The sequence below is a fragment of the Sander lucioperca genome, chromosome 8, assembly GCF_008315115.2.
Source record: "Sander lucioperca isolate FBNREF2018 chromosome 8, SLUC_FBN_1.2, whole genome shotgun sequence".
Classification (NCBI taxonomy): Eukaryota; Metazoa; Chordata; class Actinopteri; order Perciformes; family Percidae; genus Sander; species Sander lucioperca.
Window position 1 is genome coordinate 40075420 of NC_050180.1, and position 26965 is coordinate 40102384.

At 41.0% G+C, this 26965-nt stretch overlaps 2 protein-coding genes across 3 annotated transcripts in view; one reads left to right on the plus strand and one right to left on the minus strand.

Annotated features, from left to right (window-relative positions):
* Positions 1-26965, plus strand: part of LOC116046602 (galactose-specific lectin nattectin-like) — a 253084-nt gene that overhangs the window by 193523 nt on the left and 32596 nt on the right. The gene's annotated exons all lie outside the window — the stretch shown is intronic.
* On the minus strand, positions 5617-21242 carry LOC116046600 (galactose-specific lectin nattectin-like). Of its 2 annotated transcripts, XM_031294999.1 has the most exons (7): positions 21107-21242; positions 20412-20474; positions 12446-12470; positions 7023-7105; positions 6496-6630; positions 6209-6317; positions 5617-6061 (listed from the first exon to the last, which is right to left on the minus strand). In XM_031294999.1, the coding sequence occupies exons 2-7, from the start codon at positions 20472-20474 to the stop codon at positions 6000-6002; spliced, it is 477 nt and encodes a 158-aa protein (XP_031150859.1). In that variant the 5' UTR covers positions 21107-21242; the 3' UTR covers positions 5617-5999. The 2 variants fall into 2 exon arrangements, with proteins under 2 accessions (XP_031150859.1, XP_031150858.1); XM_031294998.1 differs by lacking the exon at positions 21107-21242 and having other exon boundaries at positions 20412-20505.

Here is a 26965-nt window from a genome sequence, read left to right on the forward strand (position 1 = left end):
GAACCCACATTTCTGATATAGATATAGAGATATATATACTTTGAAAAAGGGCCAGACTTGACCTGAGGACAACAGGAGAGTTAAGCACAGTTCTTGAGTTAATTTACCTAGTTACTTTCCACCTCTGATTCGTATTATTTCTCCAGAGGACGGACTATTACCATAGACTGTATATAAACTGGACCAGCAGGTCCCGTGTCTCTGGACGGAGACCAGTGAAGGATATTAGAAGATCTTTCCCGGTGATGGCTGAGCGTTACTGAGCAGCCTCCAACTGAGCTTGAAGACGTAGATGTGACGTGAGCAACCTGTCTGAAAGTTGGAAGTCTTCTGGTAGCTGTGCCAAGAGAAATCTCAATCATTCCCAATCTAGCAGAGACGGAGAGCGTAGGTATATGTAAGGAGATAACATAGACACAGGCTAATTATTGATCACTAAAATGATAGTTAACATTAGTAATTAAACTTAAACAGCTAATGGAAGTCCAAACTGCCTGAGAGCTTCTCCTGTACTATACGGTAATTCCTCTACTATGAGACAGTAAGTCTCGTGGTTATGACCCAATCGTTAGCCTATTTTTATAAAAACGTCTGCTACGGAGCCATAACGTGAGGTACAAGGTAATGGAGCCTTTTATACATTGTCGTGTTTCTTTAGAAATAAACAACGGACAAATAGAGTCTTTAAACTCTTCAGATGTAAAGTTATTCTCTGTCAAAGTGACGTCAAAATGAATGGCAGTCAATGGGATGCTAACGGGGGGTGAGTGCTTATTAGCATCAAAATGGCGCAATAGGAGGATCGGGTTGTGAGGAGACGCTGACCTCCTTGACTATTACAGCTTTTAATTTGGCAGCGCAAAACACCGGAAGTACATCGCAAGTGCTTATGGGTAAACAAGTCTGTTGGCTAGTCCAGTTAGCGTTAATTCGACTAGCCAATGTTTCTGATTCATATATATATTGATATAAAACAAGTTTAACTGCCGCATATTATTGTAAAGAAATACAAAAACGAGCAGCGTTGGACGGGCTCTCGCTCCTCCTTGCACGTCGGGGTTACTGGCGGACGCCGCTCCTTGCAACCGTGCATTTGCGCTGTACACTGTAAATTGTCGCCAATGAAAACGGAACTCTCTGCTCAGTTCAATGATACCTCACACAATAGTGTACATCAAACGGGTCATTACTTATTAAAGGGGGTGTGGCTTAAGCATATGGGGCGGGGCAAATGGTCACCAATTAAAAAGTAACTCTCTGCTGAGTTCAATGATACCTCACACAAGACTACCTTAAAGGTGCCCTGCCACACGTATTTCATTACTTTGAGGTAATGTCTGAAGTTCTACCATGGACTCTGTAACTTTTTGTGGAAAAAATGCCTTGGTTACCTTGTTTCAAGCCATTCAGCGTGGTATAGAAAGCCTGCAGGAAGACTCCGCTCGATTTCTGCCAGTTCTCATTAATATTCAACGAGCTAAGCTGTTTGAATCTGATTGGCTAACAGCTAGCCAATGAGAGCCTGGCTATCAGCATCCTTTACCCAGCGCAACTGGGCGAGCTCATGAATAGTAATGAGCTCAGGCAGCATGATGTCAGACTGACCAGCTTTTGTAATTGGCGTGATTTCTCCGCTTATTTCTGTTCAGTGGCTAGAGCTGACAGAGGAGGTAGCAGTTCATTATCACATTCACCACATAACACAAACACATGTGGACCTAACGTATTTCAAAAAATACAAGGAAAAACGGTTTTGTGTGGCAGGGCACCTTTATACAGTTCACAAATTATGAAAAAGTCGTGGCCTGTGTAAGTGGGCGTGGTTAAAGTATAGGGGGCGGCTCAGTATCACATGTAGACCACACATTCTAAGTTTTATGTAAATTGGATGATGTTTGTCATATAAGACTGATTTCCTGTTGCCAGTGGGGGGGGCGCTATATTTGCTTATCAGTCCCTACAAGATTTGACCAATCACCGTGACTTTGGTGCGACTCGCCATTTTGACTGGAGTTTCCCGCGACTTCAACCAATCCCAGCAGTCCCACATGCCAGACTTTGCGTCAGCGTAATGTGACTCTGACCGTGGATTTCCACAGGATGCAGAACGTCTGCGGACCGGCTCCGCTGCGGACCGGCTACGTGCTCCGCCGTCCGTCAATACCCACCAGGTCCAGATTTGTTGCGTAACGGCTGCGGCCAGCCGACCACGAGATCTCGCGAGTTCACGTATGTTCGCGCGATATAACAGGATGTAGTTTCTATAAACAGAACCACAAAACCACCACCAGTTAGTTTCCATCCAGAGGAGTAGAGGGGAAACTACTCTGAGCTGTGTTTTCAAGGTGTAGTGCAGGGAGATATGATCCGCCGTGAGCGCGGTGGATTTTATTTTGAAAAGTAACCGGATATTTTATTTTGTTTCTGTGCTCGACTTCCTGTCCCACACTATCTGCCGTGTGCTGAATTGCTGCGGAGCTCTCCGGCGTCCGGCAACAATAGAAGCTGTGCGTATCTGCTCCGGAGGGCTGGGACCGCCGGAGCTGGGACGGAGTCGGGACGCAGACGTTCTGCAGTCAGTGGAAATTGCCGGTGAGAGCCTCTGACCAAGCGGGAGTGAGAGAGAGCTTGTTTCCGATGTTAAGACGAGACTCGAACATCTCACATTTACCAACAAAACGTACAGCGAAAGACCGTGCAAAACGTTTCAGACCGTCCTGCCAACCTGTATACATTTTAACATCAATGTACGCTGTAACGATTTTTCACTATAAGGGACTGTTCGTTATTTATTTCAGGTGCCACCGGAGGAGTTTTGGGATCTTTAGTCAAAAAAGACCTGACCCTCCCTTCACCAGCAATACATTTTGGATGACCCTCCAAAATGATTAGGAAAAAAAGGATGACCCTTCCAAACAATTTATTCAATCCTTCTGTACTGGTTTGCACTTGGCAAAGATATACAGATCCCCATTGTTTCTTTACAGCCATGACATACGTGACTAAACCTCTGCATTCTCATCTTACACATCCCACTCCTCTGTTATGGTGTGGTGGCCATTTCAGTAGATTTACTCACTAACATAGTTGTGGAAACACAATAAGCATGGAAACTAAATGCACACTTCCTGCATTACTGCATTACTTCAAATACTAAGTTACTCCTCTAGTAAACTAGTATTCACATGAAATAAAACAAGAAAACATTGAGGTAATAAGAAATTCAACACTGGTTGCTATGGACTCGTCATTAGGCTTCCTCAGTCATTGTATATTTTAGCATATAGATAAAGCTGCCGAAGCTGAACATTATCCAAAATGCCATTTCTCAGACGAGTGTCAATGTGGGAGCTTGCATGCTACCACTCCTTCCTTCTCAAATGTCTGTTGTATATATATATATATATATATATATATATATAATATCACCGGGACCAAAAGGATATTTGAGTCGGGTATGGCTGCAGCCCGGAGACCTCTCGTCTCATGCCCTCTCTGCTTGGTGCTGTCCGTGGCGAGCTTTGACTTTTCAAAATAAAAGCTTGCGTCTGGTCTGTTATGTTTTCGTACGGTGTTTTGGATGTTTTTGAACTAAACAGTACGGCAATCATGCTAATGAATAAAATAATTTTTTCAGCAGATGTCTTAGTTACAACACGTTGGAGCTAGCAAAGCAGTTTTGTGTTTGTATGTGCGAGTGGGATTTATTAAATTTGGGAAATCCCACGGTCTCTAAAAGCTACAGCTCAAATTGTCTGGCTCAGCAAGACTAAGCAAGGAGGGACCCATCTGCTAGCGATGGGGGGCCGAGACTGAGAGAGCTACACGGAGCTACATGGATAAATATGCACCAAACAAGCCAGTTTGAAATTTTGCTGTTCTCATGAATGCAAAAGTTGGGTGACCCTCCCCCTAGACTAAAAAAAATTGGATGACCCTCCCATCAACAAAGAATAAAAAGACATGACCCTCCCCTATTCTCCTCCGGTGGTCCATTCCATAAATACCGAACGGTCCCTAAAGTCAGCGGCTGCTGTTTCAATCCTGTCGGCTGTCTGCAGTGGACGGGGCTGCTGCTCATACAGTTCCCCCCCATATATTATAGTATCAAATCATAACAAGAGTTATCTCGAGACACTTTACAGATAGAGTAGGTCTAGACCACACTCTATAATTTACAAAGCCCCAACAATTCCAATAGAGCAAGCATTAGCAGAGGCTATTGCGACAGTGGCGAGGAAAAACTCCCTTTTAGGAAGAAACCTCGGCAGACCCAGACTCTTGGTGGGCGGTGTCTGACGGTTGGGGTTATGACGGTACAGGATGTAGCGTGGCACAGCAGAGCATGGGTGGACGCGGTGGACGCTGCAGGACGTAGCCGGGCATTGCAGGGAATCGCAGAGCGTAGCAGGGTGTAGCAGGTCCATAGCCACAGCTGCACCCAAGACCCAGGTCGGATTAGATCGAGGCGATGTTCTGGGCGAAGAAGAAACATAAGGACTCCGGGGGGTAAACTCCCCAGAGCTAGGTTAGTAACAAGCACGTATAAAGACATGCATACCAGGACTACAGTTGAAAATTAGCCGACTGGCTAACACTGGCGCATTTACAGAAATGTTGATTAATGTGCATTGTCCTAATCAAATAAACTTAGAACTATTGTAAATGCAATGATATGTTAAAGTCCAATAAGCACTTTATAAAACTGAATATGTGTCCCAGCCCAGGTTTGGAAATTAACAATGTAAAGATCAACAAGCCACTGACACATATGTTCAAATTTGATTCATTCAATAAATTATTATTTTTTGTCTTAAATCCACCAGCCATTTTCATATTATACCAACATTTGCAGCATCCTGAGCCTTTTTGGTTACTAGGAAAACTCAGCCTAGAGTAATTATGATTCTCCCCAAAACAAGTTTCCTTTTTATTTTTAAAGAACTATACAAAAAAAAATCGCAACTTGTTTTGCAAGTTTCACTGTCTCCCGCTACTTCACTTTATCGCAATTTTTTTTACAAAAGTTCCTGTAAAATCAGGCATGTTGGGCCGCAACAATCTCAAAAAAAGGACGCGATATCCTGGAGGGACTGGCTTATAGATGTCCTCAGGCCTGGACTCTTGTCAAACGTGAGAAATTTCAGCCAAATTGGACAATGTACACTAAAGTTACAACAACTTCTTTGTTCATCGATAAATGCTCAAAATGGCCGCCACGCCACGCTCACACCGTTGGACGAAAACTCAAGCTTTTAATAACTTTTCATCGTGAAGGTCTTGACATGACACAGACCAAATTTGAAGTCGATCGGATGAAATCTTTAGGAGGAGTTCGTTAAAGTATAGCACCTTGACTTTTAGGCCTCTTTCCTGTTGCCACTAGGGGGCGCTATGACTTCGAGTCACTATCGGCCTTAGGGTTGGACTCAATCCTGAAATGTTTCTGCCCATATTCTACACAGTTAATTTCTCACATAAAAAAAATCTCAGAAGTGAATTTAGTGGTGAAATAGCAGACGGAAATTGTAAGAAGAAAAGCTATAACATATTATTCACAATTATATAACTATTTGTCACTTTAAAGAAAACGAGAGTCAGTAAGTCAGGACCAGACACTGTTTGTGACAATATGTCTTTTATTTTTTAATGCTTATTGATTATAAAGTGAAGGAAAACAGATGAATAAAGAACCCAACACACCACAAACTCCTCTTGTATCACAGAAAGTTCTGACAACATTTGGATTTTATTTTCTATTTGGACATTTTTGAAGAGGAGATCATCACCACTCATGTCTGGTAGGTGGATGTTGTTACCTTTGGACAGAGCTGACAGACAATATTCACTAAACTAAAATGGAAAAGATGTCAGAGTATTTAAATGTTTTCTGTATTTCATTTTGTGTTATTTACTAGATTAAAAGTCCAGTCAGTTTCCTTCTAATCAATGATAGAGATTATAGATGAGCTGTAGTGAGATCATGATGGAGGGAGGCCTCACAGGTTCTTGGAGCACAAGAAAGGAAATACTTTGGGACACGAATTGTCGTTCCATTTGTCTGTAGAGAGAGTTTCCAGAGTTTTAATGTCTAACTTTTTATTTTTCAGACTGCAAAATATGACCACCTGCTATAAGTTTAAAGATCATTGTTGCATCATCATGTTTATTTAAAAGACAAGATGTTTTATATGTTGTTGTTTTTTACCATTATAGTTCTCAAGACAGTTCTCGACTCCGTCGGTGTTGTCAGGCTGCCCCGGAGCCCAGCTTTTGTAGTCGAATGTGGATCCATCAGACCACATCCACACGCCCTCCTGGAGGAGAGAGATTGGTTCAAAGTTAAAGTAAAATCAAAAGAGGATCCTTCTTTTTCTGTTGTTTTATTTGGAGTAATTTTCCTCTTTCTGTTCTTTATTTCTTTCATCAAATTTCATTTTCTCGAAAACCTTTAGAGACGAGTGACATCACTTCCTGTGATGATAAAAGTCTCACCTGCACTGAGTCAAAGCCTCCCATCCAGGTCCGTTCGATTACACCGCTCACTTGGTTAATGTAGGTTTTGAGGAAGGAATATTCCTCTTCTGAGTGGACTGAAGCCAGATTCCCACCGGCGGCCTTGCAGAAGATCTAATGGAGACAATATAATAGGTTAAAAACATTTAAGAAAAAAACATAAACCTAATCACAATTTTAACAGATGCGATCTCAGGACATCTCATTTATATACTGACATACCTTTGGACAATGCAGGACTTTTACTGTAACAAAGTATTAATACTTTTAGAGACGGTCCTCCCCAAAAAACAGTCCCATAAGTTGTTTGTTCAAGCAGCAATTAGGACTCATATTTAAATTTATAGTGGCGGCGCCCTCTAATGGCCGTAGTAGTTATGACGGCAGCAAAGCAGGAAGTAAAGTGATTTATTTTTTGCTCCTGTCATAACTACTATGGCCACTAGAGGACACCGCCACTAGAAATCTAAATATAGGTCAGGACAGTCTTGATAAAACTGCTGTACCTCTGCATCGGTCCAATTCCTTCCCTGGATGTTGAAACTGAAACAGCGAGAGCCGAACTGAGTCCAACCAGGAGGGCAGGGACCTTCAACACAATGTTGGAATAAAGAGAAAGTTAGATTCTTGTTACGTAGCAGTTTGTATTTTTTGTTGTGTGTGTGTGTGCCTCCTCCCTCCCTTCTTCAGTTTGGTTGGTTATTGCTTGTGCTCACTCAGCTCCCTGGATAAAGGAGGGAGGAGACCTTCATTGTGCCGGCCGGCAGCAGACTACGCTGAGTGAAGCATATGAGAGAGAAGACACACCAGCCTGATAATCGGGCGTCGGGCCGTCTGGCGAGGTCCGTGACTCGAGTCTGTTCGGTGTGTCCCGTGCCGTCGGCCGTCCGAGGAGCCGTTGGCCTTCATTTGGGTCGACCCAACATGTTCAGTCGGGGACAGTGCAGTCGGGACTCACCCGGAAATGGGGAACGGATGAGCCTCTCAAAATCTGACGAAAATCTTTTAAACTGACCTTTGTCAATCTGAAATGAAGACAGATTCAGCAACTGCACGGCCTATTTCTCTCTTAAAATGTTTTCAGAAACACTTTTCGGTGAACTATTTTAGTCCAATATGAGATCGTATTCTGAACGAGTTGCCATGACAGTCTGGCTGTGAATTTCCCGAGAAAAAAGAACCACGTGACGCGTTCGTCCAATCAGCTGCCGGTTTTCATTTTCTGGTAAATAATTAGACTGTTAATGGAAACAATACAGAGCAGCGCCGCCTGCTGCTATGGAGACGTATTACGTTTCGTGCACGCGCAGAGCGTACACTCAAGTCGGCGTCTCCTCAGTGTGTTCTGAGGCATTTTTTGGACCTCGGGACCCGACTGATTAGTCCGACTGGCTTTACTGCCGACGGTCGGCCGTCTGGTTGGTGTGTCAGGGCCTTGAAGTTGATCGACCTCTGCCTGTCCGTAGCAAGCTGTCTTTTGTTTTTTTTAGCTTCTCTGAGGCAGTGTTGCATGTCTTCTGTTTGTATTATTTATAAATTATATAGATAATTTTGCTACAAGCTCCTCCCATCCTTCTTTCAGAAACCTAACATAATTTCTTTCTCCCTAATCCCTACCAGGACGTAATATATCTTTCCGTGTGATGCAATCAGTCAAGAGTTTTTTTGATTGATTGATTGATTTATTTCTGGATCAAGACGATAAAATAGTAATCCAAAGGCTAACATGCTAAAGTAAAATACTTATTTCCAATATGGTAACATTGTTTGGCAGCACTTGGAATTTGTTTTTAAGTTTCACAGTCAACTCAGAAAACCATGCAGAGCAAGCAAAATCTACATGACATTGAATCAGAGTTAATACCAATAATTTCTTTACAGAAAATCAAAAAAACTTGCGATATACAAACTTCAACTTACAGGCACATTTGGCTAAAACCTTAGCTGCAATGGATTCACCTGTAAGTGATTAATCCAATGTTAAACCCAAATATGTGACACTTGATTTGGATACAATTTCAGACCCATTACATATCACCAGTATATCATAAGTATTTGATTTTGCCAACTTCCTTTTTGTACCAAACCAGATTGATTCAGTCTTGCCCAGATGCATGGAGAGCTTATTGTCTACTAGCCACTGGTTGACAGACTCAAGCTCTATGCCAAGAGTATTTTCAATGTATTTTACATTACACCCTGGGACAAGTAAAGCAGAATCATCAGCATATAATGGCAACTTGCACCGTACCGCAGCTGATATGTCATTTATGTATACTAAAAATAACAGGGGCCCCAGGATCGAACCTTGGGGCACCCCGCATGTTATACTCTGTGGATCAGAGAGGGTCCCCTCAACATCACAGACTTGAGTCCTATCTGTTAGATAAGAAGTGAACCATATGAGTGCTGAGTTACTAAAACCCATGCACTGTAATTTAGAAATGAAAATATTGTGGTTCACAGTATCGAATGCTTTTTGCAGGTCAAGTAGTAGCATACCAACATAATTCCCTTGATCAAAGTTCTGACGCACATAGTCTAAAAGGTGAATGAGACAGGTGTCAGTAGAATATGCAGCTCTAAAACCAGACTGGAGCTCATATAATAGATCAAGCCTGATGAGATACTCCTCCACCTGTCTGTCAAATCTTTGATATAGTTGACAGAAGTTATTTTTCTTAAAAAGAGGAACCACCTTGGCACCCTGCAAGAGCAGATGTACGGGAAGTTAAAGGAGAATTCCGGTTGATTTCAACACGTAGCTCTGTTTGTAAATTTGGAGTGCTGTCAGTTGTGAGAAAAACACAAAAAACTTGGAAAAAAGTGACAAAAACGTCAGGAAAAGTTTTTTTAATTTGGACCGAGATAAACAAAAAGTTGCATAGTGGGCGGGAGGACAACACAAGGGTTACCATGTTCGAAATGTCATTACAAGTGCTTACCCATGTGAAGTGATTCCTTCTGAGTGAACACAGAGGGCCCTATCTGGCACTCAGCGCAACTGACTTTGTACACCGACGCGTGTATCATTCCTATTTTGCACCTGACGCACAGCGGACTTTTCCCTCCACAGACGCACATCGGTAAATTAGTCCCGTGTGGCGATGTTTCAGTTCCCTCTAACGTCCGTTTTCGGAGCATCAGAGAGAAGCGCAGGTATTTAAGTGGCACCTAAATAAGGCACCGAAATCCGCGTTGCTATTCGTTCTGGTAGATAACGGTCATTAAGGCACCGGTGCCGTATTATCACCGGGTCTCGGACCCCGTTCAAAACGCTGATTTTTGCCGAAAAGCGACTAGTTTGCAGGTATATATTACTCTTTGGCCGGCTCCAAGCCCAAACGAGTGTGTGCAGCGTTCCTGTTGTTTAGTTTCCGGTCTAGCTAGATCCGGTGTGGTGTTGTAGTTTTTCTAACGTTACTAGTTGTTGCAACAGCATGTGAAAAAAACTACAAAGTTTGCTAGGCCAAGAAGAACGTTAATCTTGCGATAAAAAAATTGACGCCGTTAAAATGGGTTTGCGTTAACGCCGTTAATAACATGTTTAACTGACAGCACTAAATATAACACTTTGAAAGGAGCTATCGTGCATATTGATTAAGATGATGACTTTTGATTTGAAGAATATTTTCCTAATACTTTTACTTGAGCAACATTTGGAACAGGTTATGTACCACAGTCATTTAAAGTAGCTGTGATAACACCTCTGCTTAAAAATACACTCTTGATCCAGAGGTCTTAGCCAACTTTAGAGCACAGAGACGGCACTGCTACAATTACCACGGTTTTCCCCACTCATCCTGTCTCTTTCTATCGGAGAGAGAGGCGAGAGGAGAAGGATTGCTTACAGACCCAACATGTTTGAATCACTGATCGATATTGTTAATACTTGGAAAGGATCAAGGAACAAGTAAACACTTTTATTACACAATTATTTTCCAGTTAGAGGGGAAACATTAACTAATTGCAGCCTACATGCCAATGTCCTTGTACTTTAATCATTCCTATTTTGCACCCGACGCACAGCGGACTTTTCCCTCCACAGACGCACATCTGTAAATTAGGGAATGAACTTGCGCTCCCGGGGGCGGTTCAGCGAAAAGAGGAGGTGTGTTCAGGCGCAAACGTTCACTGGTGCTATTTTGCAGTTTCAGAAAACAATTCAACCACAGACCAGGGAAAACCTAAAAGTCTAAAGTCAGTGGCGCGTTATTCAGATGCTTTTTTTAGGGGCGCATGCTTGGCCATAATATTAGAGGACTTAAGGAGACGTGATGTTGAACTACGGTGGGATTGGACACTTGAGGGGCTGGGAGTGGCAATGCGCCATGTGCTCCTGGTGGAGCGGGTGGACGGAGATGGAGTGGGGGGAGGAGGAAGAGGCAAGGGGGACAAAAGTAGCAGGTGGTGTGTTTGGAGGCCCACGCTCCATGGCTGCAGCAATCCTCTCCAGACTGGAGGAGATGCGCCTGAGAGGGCGCAGCAACATCGCCACCCGGTCAAGACAGGCATTTATTTTATCGCATCCCGGACAGCTCCCGCTGGCGTGCGCCAGGCAAATCCGCCGTCATAATAGCAATCCGCCATGGAACAAGCGCGCCTGCTCTTAAAGGGAATGTGAGATGATGCTCTGATTGGTTTATTGCACGTTACGCCCAAACCACACCTAGCTACTTCAGACCAACCCATTTTAGATTTACGTCGGGCGCAAGAGATCCGCCCACAAAGCTACTTGCATTTCACGTTTGATACTTGCGTTTCATATCGTTAAATTAGGGCCCAGTGAATCTGACTGCAGTAGATGTGAAAGAAATGCATAAAAGTTGTAATAATTCAGCTCTTTTAAGTTCAGGTGGTGAGACGGCAAGACAAGTGCTTAGGGACCGTCTACAAACTACAACACCAAAAAGAGATACAAACATATTTATTAAATTAATGATTAAATAAGGTAGTGTCTCTAAACTTACCTCAATTATGACTTGTCTCCTGCTAGTTGTACTACAGCACTTACTTTAAAAAAATAAGCATATGCCTATTTAATATTAATATTTTCAAAAATAGGCATATGCTTATTTTTGTAAAGTAAGTGCTGTAGTACAACTAGCAGGAGACAAGTCATAATTGAGGTAAGTTTAGAGACACCACCTTATTTAATCATTAATTTAATAAATATGTTTGTATCTCTTTTCGGTGTTGTAGTTTGTAGACGGTCCCTAAGTCTTGCCGTCTCGACACCGGAACTAAACAGAGCTGAATTATTACAACTTTTATGGACTTCTTTCACATCTACTGCAGTCAGATTCACTGTGTTCATTTGGAAGGAATCACTTCACAAGGGTAGGCACTTGTAATGACATTTCGAACATGTTAAGAGGCTAAAAGCACGTTTAAAACCTGCCCTGTTTCAGCCTCCTGGGTGCTAACGCTAGCAGGAGGATAACACGGTGTAGGCAGCACCGATTGTTTTCGTTTTTCTCGCTACTGACAGCACTCCTAATGTACAAACAACAGAGCTACGTGTTGAAATCGACCGGAATTCTCCTTTAACATCTGGGCGTACATCCAGGCACAGCGAGGTCAATGGCCTTATGTGGTACCTAATGTTAAACACGTGATGTACTGATATGGACTCCATCCTCCCAAATGTATAAATGAGTTGCATGCTAGAGAATGTCTTCAGTTCCTCTGCAGAGTAACTCAGGTCTTTGGTTGAATTAAGATCTTATGATTTGCAACATCTTGGTCTCCCTGAAAATTCCTTGATTAGTAAAATCAAGAAAGTTGAAAAATCCACAACAAACCAACATGGAGAAGAGAGGAAGGAGGCACACACACACACAACAAAAAATACAAACCCCTACGTAACACTGTATGAACAACCAAGTCAAATACAATCAGAGCAACGAGTCAGAGATACTGTACTGACCTGGGCAGGAGTTTTGTCCATGACACTGTGATCACAAAAAGACGTATTAAACACGAGCAGTCTAATTACAGGACTACTCATCTCAACTTTATTTATATAGCACCTTTGATACAAACATGCAGCCCAAAGTGCTTCACAGAACAAACTTATCTAATGTTTCAGCTTACAGTTTGCACTCAGCCTACCCCCTCTATTGCATGGTGTTGCCATTTGGCAACAAATTCTTTTTCTTAGTTTTTTTCACAATAAACAATATAAAATGCATTGTTTTCTGTTTAATTGTGTAAATGGGTCTTTTATTTTGAACTTTCATATATTTGATGACATCACCTAACCAGGAAATCCTGTTTGCCCGCCCCTTTTCTGCACTTGTGCCACACAGAAGCTCACATCCCAGTATCAGCCAAAATTTAGCTTTTTTGTTTAATTTTAGAAGCAATTTCTGCAAATTCTGCAACTGTTATCTGGGGCAAGTAAACTTTCAATTTTCATCATTTAAACCAGTTAAAATGCAATATTTTTTTCTGTAAAAGGCTAAAATTAATTTGTTGCCATATGGCAACATTATGCAAATATTGAAGTGAAATTGGTCCATTCAGCCTAATGGGCTCAGATTGAATTACATAACTTTAGGCTACTCTGACACTATGTTTGCAATTATTTATAATATTCCAAAAGGAAAACATTAAATTTATTTATATTATGTTATTCCAACCATTTTATAATTATTTTATCTGAGTTATTAATTACACACTAATGTAAATTAATTGCTTGTGTGTATATAACGGTCTTATTACAGTTTTATTGTTAATAATCATCGCAAACTACAATTAAAAACGAAACTAATTTCACTGTAAACTAGTGCTGTCAGTTAAACGCGTTATTAACGGCATTAACGCAAACCCATTTTAACACCGTAAATATTTTTTAATCGCGAGATTAACGTTCTTTTTGGCCTAGCAAACTTTGTAGTTTTTTTCACATGCTGTTGCAACAACTAGTAACGTTAGAAAAACTACAACACCACACCGGATCTAGCTAGACCGGAAACTAAACAACAGGCACGCTGCACACACTTGTTTGGGCTTGCGAGCCGGCCAAAGAGTAGTAGGCTAACGTTACGTTTTGAGTGGATGGCGAGTGCGAGACGCCGAAATGGATGCCAATAAGATTCTGAATGGAAAGTTTACTTTTAAAAAGTTGTCGAGGGGGACAGTAGTTTCACGCATACACAGCCTGTATGACACGGAGAAAGCAGCCACACTGGAACTGCTGCAGAGTGCAAACTTGGGGGGACTACTGATTAAAATTAGCACTTTTGAGCTAACTCGGGCACATTTACATTGTTTTAATGTTGATTAATGTTCACTGTCCCCTTTCAAATAAAGAAATAAATCAAAAAAAACAAAAAAAAAGTGAGTAATCAACATTATTTAGGAGTTACTGCACACTATATTGACTATGTATATCAGCATACGGTTCTAGGACTGTTGTTGGTATCGTTTTTTTGACTGTTTTTGTCATTTGGGACATTGTCCCCCCTTTTCTGTCCAGGAGAATTGTTACATTCCTTATTAGAAAAACGTAAAGGTTACTAATGTCCTGCTGTGGCAACCGGTTTTTGGACCATTTTCTTTGTACTGTATAAGCAAAGTGTTAGTGTTACATCTCAGTTAGGTTAGGGACTTGTAGGAATTGTGCAATATATTGTAAAGAAAAGAGAAATGTGTGAATCTGTCATTATAATGACAGATTCACACATTTTTTGTCTTTACAGTAAGTAAATACTAAACAATTACAAATCTTAAAGTCAAGTTCATAAAGTCACTTTCTTTGTATAAATTTGATTCCCAATCCAGATCCACTGGTAATAATTGCTTTCCATTGTTAATATGGACTTAAAAACTGTTCTGAAATTCAAAATAATAGAATTTTATTCATGTGATAAAACGTGATTAATCGTGATTAACTATAGAAATTTGGCGATTAATCGCGATTAAAAAAAATTGTCGTTTGACAGCCCTACTGTAAACACATTGGGCTATACATTTTAATAAATATAAGTATTTATTTTCAATAAAATCATGTTTTTAAAGAAATAATGTTTTTTTTGGCACTTTCCACTAGGGCTGTGCTCGATTGAAGAAATTCTTAGTCGACTAACACTCATTCAATTGTATCGACTAATCGATTAGTTGATTTAATCGACAGATCTGTAAATCCGAGTTTCTCCGTAAAGAGTCATGCAAAAGCACCACTTTAATTCTTGTGTTTACCAGAGATGTGCTCGTACGTTTCTTGGAAATAAGTCATTCAGCATGAAAAAAAGCATACAACATGACTAATCGACTAAAGAAATCTTAGTTGACTAAGACCAAAACGACCGATTAGTCGACTAATCGACTAAGAGGGAGCAGCCCTACTTTCCACGAATGCACGTTGTTGCCATATGGCAACAAATTACCAACTACCCCCCCTTTAATTTTATTTTCATTGTTTTTTTTTTTACATTTGCATTATTTAAACAACCTGTAGTCATTAAACATATCAAGACATTTTCACCATGTTTAAAAAAGAATTAATGCAATAGACCAGGGGTTCTCAACCTTTTGCAAGCTGGGCCCCCCCAAAGCTGGTTCATTGCAGTTGGGCCCCCCCTTCCCGGCGCCACCCCCACTACACCACCTTGCATAGATAGATAGATAGATAGATAGCCCTAGGCTAGGCTATTATTTTTAGGCCCACACTATTATTATTATTATTATTATTATTATTATTATTATTATTGTTATTATTGTCATCAGTAGCGGTAGATATTGTTATAATTGGCAGTAGCACCAGACTTCTAATGTGAGCTTGCAGGCATTATTATTATTATTATTATTATTATTATTATTATCATCAGTAGGCCTATTATCATTACTAGGCTATTGCTATAATTGGGAATTGGCACCAGACCTCTGATATGAATTCATGCTTTATTACTGTTATTATTACTAGGCCTAATAGTAGGCATATCATCTGCATTTTTGACAGAAGCTTGCAGGTAGGCGATGTTAATGTGAGACCTGAGCCAGGTATGCTTCATCGTACCTTCAAAGCTTTTTTGCAGCTGGTGGTGCGTCGGTTACCTTGTTGGTCCTCACTAGAAATCTCTCCATTTTGTTTGGTTTTGAAATAATTTGGATGTGGATTAGTTGTGTTTTCAATAAGTTGAGGCTATGATGTAACGGTGTGTGCAGCCTGGACGCGGAGTGGTGTGTGTCTCCTCTCTGCTATGGAACGCCAAAAGGGTCACATTTCATCACAATTCGCACGACGTTTTGAACGACGTTTGTGGCGCCACCTGCCGTTTATTAAACGCCACTACACATCTAATAAACGCCACCTGCCGTTTATTAAACGCCACCACGCGTGTGACGTCACCAGGCGTTTAATAAACGCTGCCAGATGCTTATTAGACACCTGGTGGCGTTTTGATAATCAACTCCGCCCTGTGGCTTTCACAGCCAATAGATTTGAACTCTAATCACCCAATCAGTAAAGAAGGAGGTCAGGCAACACTAATCAAGCATAGATCTCCTTTGCAGCTTGTTTGAGTAGCCCAAAGAAATGCACAACTTTGTAGTATGTTAGTTTTGTATTGCCAGACATCAGTAGGCAAATGCTGGTAAAATATGCAAGTGGCTGGTAGATTTGCTACACTCACCAGCCAAAAAAACAATGGTACTCTATTAAGTGGCTGGTGAAATGTAAACATTGACAAGCCATTTGGCTGGTGGACGAAAAAGTTAAATTTGGACCCTGGTTGTAGTATGAAACCATCTATTGTGTCACTAACTGTGAATAGCTGTTAGCGTTAGTTAGCACAATTTCCATTAGCATTGCTTTTGTAGCCTACTGTTAGCTTTGCATGTGAAATAATTGAGACAAACTACCGATAATTCGCCGTGAAATAGTGGATGGACCTGCTTGCTCAGTTAATGTATTTGATTCAGGAGACGGACATTTGTGACTGTGAAAGAGAGAGGATCGGGGAAGCTCCTTGGGACCACACAGAGCGATTTTCCATCCTGCTGGTGTGATGTAGACTGTCGCTGCTGTTTTCTGTTCTGGTGATCTTCCTGCTGTGGTTTCTCCGGTGCTCTGCCTGCTGCCATCGCCAAGTTCGCCTTTTTCATATATCCCCTTGGCTAGGATTCGTGAGTACTATATTGCACGTGCATTTTATTGTATTGGTTGTGTAAACAAGTGAAACGGCCGTCACAGTTTTAGGCCTCCTCGCTGCAACAGGGTTTTTTTGTTTGTATTTTGATTGCTGAGTATGAATGTGTGAGTGTGGGCCCACAGATAACTATTCAGGTTTACATGTCAAAAGGATTTATGCATTTATTTTATTGAAACCTAAGCAGAGGTAACAATAGCATACTCTGAAAGCTATATTGAGGCAACATATTTAGTGTGTCATAAAAAAGAGGGAGTTATTTATACTGGCCTCACTTGTGTTTATTTTTCTAATACACCATAAATGTGTTTTCATATTATTTTTGTACTTTAACTAAATAAATTCCCTTATCTAAAATGTGTGACTTAAGTTAAGAAAAAGGTGTGCTTGACACTCTAGTCTTTGTGTGCACTGCAGTCTCCACGTTGGGTTGTAACACGAGCAGCAGATGCGCTACCAGCTGTTTACACGAATCAGCAGTAAAAGAAAATCAAAGAATGAAAACTTCTAGCCGAGCGTTGTTTGAATTATGAACGATATAATGGAAAGTTGCCCGCACAGCGCCAAATGTTAGACAGTGTATCGACTGCACGGCAGTGACAGGATCAAAGAAAACAAACGCAGATAATTTTTCCTCATGTATGCTCATTTATCTTTGTTTAAATATCAGCCAGTCAGAGGTACTCTGGGGCACAGGGATCTGTCCTCCACCATATACTCCATACAGACAGAAACTTACAAGAGAACAGGGATTTCTCTATTTTCTAAGTTTGAGTGGATGGAATGACAGATATCTTCTGTTGCTTGTACGGAAGTGAACTTTGAATGTCTGTCACTTCCACTAATGTCATCTTCTCTCTCTGTACCCTAGTGACTCCCCTCATCCGCTCCATCTACAACTTCCTGTAAGGGAGATCACATTCTCCGAAACAGTGCTGATCCAGTTCCACTTTTCCCGAGGAGGCTGCGGTGTCATCCATTGTTTTGAAAGGTGTCACTTGACTGTCAACTCTCCATCGCAGCCCTGCATGGCAGTCAAGAAAAGAACCTCCTGAACCATTCCTGTTTAACTCACCTCCACTGGACCTTGCATATTGTTTTCCATCTCAACATCAAACATATTGAACGATACTCTAAAATTTATATATAAATCGCCCAGTCCTACGTCAGCCCAAACTTACTTTTCCTGACACGTTTAACATTAACTTTACATTAACATAATTCATCCCCATACACTGGAGTATGTCATGAGTACAGATGCCCATCAATACACTGTTGCAGGATAGGTGAATGACACCAACATATGGCACTTGAAGAAAAACTAATGTCCAGTATGTGATAACAGGACATGCTAGTCATCAATTATCAACAGTGTAGCAAGTTGTTCGTTAAGGGCTAACAGCTGGTTAACATTACGACAAAAACTATTTGTTCTGCGTATTCTCTTGTGTGTATCGCGTATCCGTCTCCTCTAGCTGTTGTGGTTGATATGACGTAGGTCCTCTAGCTTTGACCAGACGCAAAAATGGTGACAGCAAAGCACTGTGATGTCACGTGGTCCTTATAAATATATACCAGAAACTATGCACAAAGGACTACTTCACCTGTTGCTGAATTTTTGATGTTATTTAATAAATCTCATTTTTATGTCATGCTTTTGTGTTTGTCAGTACATTTTTCAGCTTAATATTTTTAGTAATGCATGGAATAAATATAAATTAAAATGCTTAATGATTTATTATTATAACTTAATGTCCAATTGAGTCAAGATCATAAACCATAGTATTTGAATGTGTTGAGGGATCTGACACCTACTGTTCCTGTGTCAAGGTAAGTCTCCTGAAAGGTCAAATGAAGTATGAGACACGTATGTTTAATTTAGTTGCTTTAGATAGAGCGCTGGTGGGTGTTTTTTGCATAAAGATATGAAAGTAGAGGAAATAATATATATTATATATAATAATATATATATATAGTGACCTATTCTGCCATTATAATTTTAATTTAGTTTTTATTGATATATAACTTATCCTTATTTAACTGACTGTATGCAAGACAGCTGTGACTGTCTAAGATTGTACCAAACTAGCATTCTTTTGTAGTAAATAAGTAAACTTATTTAGGTTTGCTTGTTGCATGCACTTTACAGAAACTATTAATCCGTTTTGTCAAGATTTTCAGAGTTGTCAGATTTTCTGGTAAGCTACCCTTTGGTTCCTAGTAGTTGAATTAAGAGTACAGTATTTTTGAAAATCTGCTTACTCTTCATGTTAACCCCTCTCTTGGTCTTGTAGTAATAGACCTGTATTTGCAGCAATTAAATATCACCATATTTGAAACCCTTTTAACAATAGACCCAGATAAAATGTACAATAAAAGGCAGATGTGATGCCATTAGGTTCTTAGTGTGACAGCGCTTATTAAGCAGGTAATAATGAAAATAGCTCCTCACCACTTTTTATTACATTTTTGGGAGGATGATTTGGATTGATTAATTAAATAAAGTATGAGCACCAAGTGCCTACTGATGTCTGGCAATACAAAACTAACATACTACAAAGTTGTGCATTTCTTTGGGCTACTCAAACAAGCTGCAAAGGAGATCTATGCTTGATTAGTGTTGCCTGACCTCCTTCTTTACTGATTGGGTGATTAGAGTTCAAATCTATTGGCTGTGAAAGCCACAGGGCGGAGTTGATTATCAAAACGCCACCAGGTGTCTAATAAGCATCTGGTGGCGTTTATTAAACGCCTGGTGACGTCACACGCGTGGTGGCGTTTAATAAACGGCAGGTGGCGTTTATTAGACGTGTAGTGGCGTTTAATAAACGCCAGGTGGCGCCACAAACGTCGTTCAAAACGCCGTGCGAATTGTGACGAAATGTGACCCTTTTGGCGTTCCATACTCTGCAGGCTGGGACTGCTGCGTGAGGCTACTGAGAGACTGACCGGCTGTGAGGGCTTTTGGACGGGGGAGGGGCTCACGGCAGCACCTGCTGCTCGTTGAGCACATAACTGCAGAGTGATACGTGCTTTCGAGTCTCCAAACACCACAAAAGTCTCCAATAACACCAGTAAAAGTCGCTAGATTTGTCGCTAGTCACTTTTGACAAAAAAAGTCGCCAGGAGGATGACTTGTTTTACAGTTGTGCGGAGGCTCCACACAGAGCTTTCTCCGTAACCTACGTAAGTGGCCTGATGTTTATACTTGTGCACTGGTGTGTGCGTGAACCGGCATGTGTGTGTGTGTGGTAGAGGGAGAAGTGAGAGAGTGACGGCGTTTAGCTTTAGAGCGAGTACCGACTCTAGAGTCATAGTGAGAGAAACAAAGTGTCTCCTCTGTTCTTTCTGACCACGGTGGGAAATCTGGAGCAGGAAAAGTTAATTATCTCCTTGAGTTCATGTTGTTTACGGAGAAGGAGAACCAGGAAATGAGTCGGGGAGGAAATGCAACGCTACCCAGCCACGACCGAGGACGTGTAGTTACATTACATTACGTGATTTTTATTTATTTTTTTCCTCCCATCCTGTAGTCTACTCGCGCCCCCCCAGGAGAGTGTCTGCGCCCCCCCAGGGGGGCGGGCCCCACCGGTTGAAAACCACTGCAATAGAGGGTTAAAACTAGTAACATTATTTAATAACTGTCTCATAATCTTACAGGTTAGGAAACCACTGCATTATTCTCCATGTGCAACACATAGAGTTGTTTTTTAAATTAATAGTTGCATAGTTTTTACTTACAGATGGAGCTAACAGTCCGATGGACAAACAGAGCAACAAAGCAAACGGAAAGCCTGATGCCATCTGTGGAAAGATGTTAAACAAAGTCAACATACTGCAGACAAGGACATAAATGCAGACAATTAATGACTGTGATCAGTGAGCTATTTATCAAATAAAATATCCTGCTAGTTATAAGTTCAGTTCAATTCAATTTTATTTATAGTGTCAAATCATAACAGGAATTATCTCAGGACACTTTACAGATAGAGTAGGTCTAGACCACACTCTAATAATTTACAAGGACCCAACAATTCCAGTGATTCCCCCAAGAGCAAGCATGAATGCGTAAGTGCGACAGTGGCGAGGAAAAACTCCCTTTTAGGAAGAAAAGGAAGAAACCTGGGACAGACCCAGGCTCTTGGTAAGCAGTGTCTGACGGTGCCGGTTGGGGGTGTGATGAACAATGGCAATAACAGTCACAATAAAGATAATGACTAGAAGTAGTAGTTGTAATAGTTCATGTTGTAATAGATAGTTCATCATCCACAGCAGGACGTAGGGCAGGACCACGGCGACAGCCATAAGTGTGTTATATAATATAGATATGGTTTAATATTTAGATTCATATTATATATATATAATTATATGAAGTGTTCTCAAAATATAAAATGTCCTCTTGATGAAATTGTGATAATAAATTGAAATATAATTACCTTTGCTGAGGTGATGAGTGGCTGACACAGAGAAGAACAAGCTGATGACTGTCAGTAAAGGAAGATATTCCCTCTTTATATAGTTTATCAAAGCACCACAAGAGAGTACGTCTACGCCTGCATGACCCTTCTAGTTACGCCCCTCTATTCCAGTTGAGAGAGACCCTTATCAGGCCACGTGGCATCTGAAAATCTTGATACCTAAAAAACAGGTTTGAATCAATGATCACCATGGTGATCTTCCAGTTAGAGGTGAAACATTAACAAATTGCAGCCTACATGCCAGCATTCTTGTACTTTAATCAAGTATTGCCTTTTTTTCACTGTATACTCATACTTCACCAAAACTCAGAGGGAAATATTGTACTTTTTACTGCACTACATTTATGTGACAGTTACTTTTTACATAAAAAAAACCGATACAAAGCTGTACTTATACTACTAATCTACACAGTAGTATTAGATTAGATTCAACTTTATTGTCATTGTGCAGAGTACAAGTACAAAGACAACGAAATGCAGTTTGCGTCCAACCAGAAGTGCAAAAAAGCTGAAAAGTGCAATGCAATATACAGAGTATAGACAGGTGTTGCATAGGCAGGACAAGAAACATATTGCAGTGTTATAAGAGCAGAATAAATATGGCTATGGAATATGAACAATGTGTGAACAAGTACAGATATGTGCAATGTAGTAGCAGTGACATTATACTAGTGGTAGGAATAATATAAACTTAGCACAAAAAGTAAGGAAATTTGTGTTTGGTTGATTATTTCTCTGTGGTAACGATGCTTTTTGTCAATAAGTTTTATACCGTTGGAAAGCCTGTTTAGTTCCCTTTCAAATGGTGCCCCATTTGTAAGGAACATGCAATTGTGGGATGAGCAGCAGCGCTGAGTATGTGGGTTGCGCCCATGAAAAATTCTGGTCGCACATGCGACCAAAATTTGTAAGAGTGCGACTAAGATTTTTTTCTAGGTCGCACCGGTGCACCTAACATCCTCGCATCCGCTGCCTCTCCACGAACGAAGCGATATCGTTTATATCGATACGGTTTAATGTTGCGTTACATGACCCATTCCTTCTGTAAAGCCGTGCCTGTGTTTGGATCTCTTCTCTTAGGCCGGTTACACACTAGATGCGTCGTGCGAGCGTGGCGTTTCTGTTGCGTCTCAGAAGCGTGGCGGCTGCGTGGATTTTTCTGTGTTCTACACACCAGAAGCGTGTCTGACGTGGCGCTGCTGCTGCTGCTGCTGCTGCTGCTAGGTACATGGAGGGCTGATCTCGGGACGTAGCGCCGACACATTCAAGTCTGAAAAATGGGTAAGTGGGCTGTCTGTTTACAACTTTGTGTAGCTGGACCGTCACTCAGAACACACTACGTTGTTATTGTAGCCTATCCTACCCTTTATATATCGGCTTGTTCCACGTATGGGGAGAGAGTTGTTAAACATAAATATATAGCTACTGATCTGATTAAAGCAAGACAATGTCGGCAGTATTGACTGCAAAATATGTTACAGAATATTTCGTTCTGTATGACAGGTGCAATATTTGAAAATCTTTTCTCTGAAATTTTTTATTACATTTATATCTACATTGATGTCAAAACCTCGAGACTTTCAAACATCAAGATGTCATTTATTAATATGCATTTGTGTCTAAATTTCCTATTCTATTTTGCCTGGAAACGCTTCCAACACGCTCGCGTCTCGCGTGAAAAATAGGCGTCGGTTCTATTTCTAGCAGGCACGCGTCTCAGGCGCGTCTCACGCAGGCAGTGTGTAAGCTCTAACCTGTTAACATGGGAGCCGAAATAAAAACGCACACGCCACGCGACTGACACGCTCGCGCAACGCATCCAGTGTGTAACCGGCCTTACTCTCCGCGCAGCCCCCATTCACTCACGGCTCCCCTGCAACATGAGAAAGAGATCGCCTGTGCCCGGTCCACACACTGCTAACATTTGTCTACAGTTTTAATTGTTATTAACACAGCTGTATATTGTTAAGTATGAGAGGGAAACCTATATTTGTACCAGTTTCCGCTGGTAACTCTGTTATTGCGGCCGCCATGGCGAAAAACACAGAATAAGTTAATGAATGGAACTACAGTAACTTCAGTTCGTTGAGTAATAGCGTGTGAGACGGAGCCTGCTGGATCTGGGCGAGAGATGTGATCCATGGCCACATTATCATAAAAATGCAGCACAGTGATGATTCAGACATTTCATACACAAGACGTTTGTAACGCCACAGACTCGTCAAAGCGCAGTCGACCCGTGTTGGCTGGAGTCGAACCCGGGCTGCTGCGTCGAGGAGTAAACCTCTATATGAGCTACTGAGCTATTCAGGCGCCCTCTCTCTCTTTTAATCAGTCTGTTACTGTTGAAAACAAAGAGCTTTTTCAGAGATATGTTTTTTAAATATATCCTAGGCTATTTATTTCAGATAAGTTAATTTACATGTGTTGCAGCTGTATATTTTCAAACTGGGAAGGAAACCCTGTCTTTGCATTTTATTTTAATCACAATCTGTTTTAATAAAAGATTGTGAAAAGTGGCTTTGACTTAAAACTGAACATTTAGCTGACTTTGTAAAAAAATACAGAGATATATATCCATTCAGCCGAAAAATACAGAGATATAATTTTTAGTCCTGGACTAGTGGAAGATCTGATAAGAATCAGACACTTATTCTTGTTTAAAATAATTTACATAATATATATGAATGTATATGGAGTGTGATAAAAAGGTGACCTTGAAATTGTGGCATTAACGGTGACGCGAGGAAAAATTTGGGTGCACCTAAATTTTGTGGTGGTGCACCTAAATAAAAAAAAGTTATGTGCACCAGTGCAACCTGTCACGGTTTAAACTGAATTGAACCCAAATGCAGACCATAACACCGAGCCAGAGAAGGTTTAACAGGTTTATTATAAAGTTAAATTGTTCAGGTTTCCAACAATAGGGGAAGAGCAGGTCCAGGTCTATAGAGAGGGAAACAGTTCCAGAGTTCTGAGCAGGAGTGGTACCGTACTGTCCTAATGTCCGTGGTGAATCCAAATGTGACGTCCAGAAGTGGAAAGCAGGATGGTGGTGGCAGGTGTGATACCGTACTGTCCTAATGTCCGTGGTGAGTCCAAATGTGACGTCCAGTAGTGGAAAGCAGGATGGTGGTGGCAGGAGTGAAGCGGAGGCAGGAGTCGGGTTCCGATAATCTGTAGCACAGGAGAAAATATAAGTTGAACAGGCCAAAAACATGAAGGGCAAAACAAGCAGGTTGAGTCAGCGAGACTAACATGGTAATCTTGACTATGATCTGACGATGAGTGGCAAGGTTGACCGGGTATTTAAGGCTGAGGTGATTATGGTGAATGAGCTGCAGCTGGAACCCTGACTCCTGCACACCAGACTTCACTCCTGCAATTAAGAACAGACAGAGGGGAGGGGAAGAGCAGAGAGAGAGCTACCTAGCAGCAGTAGGCCTAACACAACCAAGGCAAAACATTAGTCTGGAGCCCTGTCTCCAGTGAAATACAGTCACACTTTTACACCGTTTAGCTGTCAGCATTTTAACCGTGTTTACTCCAGTTGCTAGCTAGCTAGCAGGCTAACGTTACCTGCTGCTAAGTGTAGTGTTGACTAGCTAACAGTAGGCTAACGTTACCTGCTGCTAAGTGTAGTGTTGACTAGCTAACAGTAGGCTAACGTTAGCTGCTGCTAAGTGTAGTGTTGACTAGCTAACAGTAGGCTAACGTTAGCTGCTGCTAAGTGTAGTGTTGACTAGCTAACAGTAGGCTAACGTTACCTGCTGCTAAGTGTAGTGTTGACTAGCTAACAGTAGGCTAACGTTACCTGCTGCTAAGTGTAGTGTTGACTAGCTAACAGTAGGCTAACGTTAACTGCTGCTAAGTGTAGTGTTGACTAGCTAACAGTAGGCTAACGTTAGCTGCTGCTAAGTGTAGTGTTGACTAGCTAACAGTAGGCTAACGTTACCTGCTGCTAAGTGTAGTGTTAACTAGCGTCCCGTGTGGCGATGTTTCAGTTCCCCCTAATGTCTGTTTTCGGAGCATCAGAGAGAAGCGCAGGTATTTAAGTGGCACCTAAATAAGGCACCGAAATCCGCGTTGCTATTCGTTCTTGGTAGATAACGGTCGTTAAGGCACCGGTGCCGTATTAGCACCAGGTCTCGGACCCCGTTCAAAACGGCGATTTTTGCCGAAAAGCGACTAGTTTGCAGGTATGTACTACTCTTTGACCGGCTCGCAAGCCCAAACGAGTGTGTGCGGCGTTCCTGTTGTTTAGTTTCCGGTCTAGCTAGATCCAGTGTGGTGTTGTAGTTTTTCTAACGTTACTAGTTGTTGCAACAGCATGTGAAAAAAACTACAAAGTTTGCTAGGCCAAGAAGAACGTTAATCCCGCGATAAAAAAATTGACGCCGTTAAAATGGGTTTGCGTTAACGCCGTTAATAACATGTTTAACTGACAGCACTAAATATAACACTTTGAAAGGAGCTATCGTGCATATTGATTAAGATGATGACTTTTGATTTGAAGAATATTTTCCTAATACTTTTACTTGAGCAACATTCTGACCAGGTTATGTACCACAGTCATTTAAAGTAGCTGTGATAACACCTCTGCTTAAAAAAACACTCTTGATCCAGAGGTCTTAGCCAACTTTAGAGCACAGAGACGGCACTGCTACAATTACCACGGTTTTCCCCACTCATCCTGTCTCTTTCTATCGGAGAGAGAGGCGAGAGGAGAAGGATTGCTTACAGACCCAACATGTTTGAATCACTGATCGATATTGTTAATGCTTGGAAAGGATCAAGGAACAAGTAAACACTTTTATTACACAATTACTTTCCAGTTAGAGGGGAAACATTAACTAATTGCAGCCTACATGCCAATGTCCTTGTACTTTAATCAAGCATTGCCTTTTTTTTTTACTGTATACTCATACTCCACCAAAACTCAGAGGGAAATATTGTACTTTATATTGTAAATATTGAAGAATATTTTCCTAATTTTTACTTGAGCAACATTTTGAACAGGTTATGTACCACAGTCATTTAAAGTAGCTGTGATAAAACCTCTGCTTAAAAAAACACTTTTGATCCAGAGGTCAACTTCAGACCTATATCTTATCTCCCCTTTCTCTCTCTGATCCTTGAGAAGGTACTCGCTAATCAGTTAATTTATACATAACTGTTTTAGACAAAGGACTTGTCTCCATACTTGTCTTATTAGATCTTAATGCTGCATGCGACATTGACCATCACATCCTATTACATTAATATAAAGACTGGAACATTTAATTGACATTAAGCGAACCACACTAAGCTGGTTTAATCAATCAACATTTATTTATATATATCACTTTACAGCAACCAGCAGGTATCCAAAGTGCTTTACATCAGGAACCAAGAATAAATCAACATATCATACAATAAAAAGAATGAAACATAGAAAACAGTAAAGTCAGAAAAGGTTACATAGAAACAGGAGGAAGAGAGGGAAACTGTCACACCACTACTACGTATTAAAATATACTAATAGCATATATATATGCTATTATTTTGTATATACATGTCATTGTTATGCTATGGATTACACTATATTACCATCAAGGACATGAATTTATTGAGGAAAGGAAAATTTGCCAGGAACGTGATGTCTATTCAAAAGAAGAGGTTTATTAGCACACATCAAACACAGCCTACACAACAAATGGTTAAAAGGTAACTGGCGGCATTCTGTCTTAATTCGGTCCGTCTTGCAGATGTCTGTGGTGCGTTGCCCTGTACTTCTGCTGGCTGCGAAAAGGACGCACAATCCATCCAGCACACTCT

Excerpts from the sequence above, each read along its gene's own strand:
- LOC116046600 (XM_031294998.1), bottom strand. The coding sequence starts at position 20,504 with ATGTTGACTTTGTTTAACATCTTTCCACAGATGGCATCAGGCTTTCCG. Across the intron at positions 7,106-12,445 it reads TGGACAAAACTCCTGCCCAG|GTCCCTGCCCTCCTGGTTGG; the intron begins GTCAGTACAGTA and ends ATTGTGTTGAAG. Across the intron at positions 6,062-6,208 it reads CTGTCTTGAGAACTATAATG|ACAAATGGAACGACAATTCG; the intron begins GTAAAAAACAAC and ends CTCTCTCTACAG.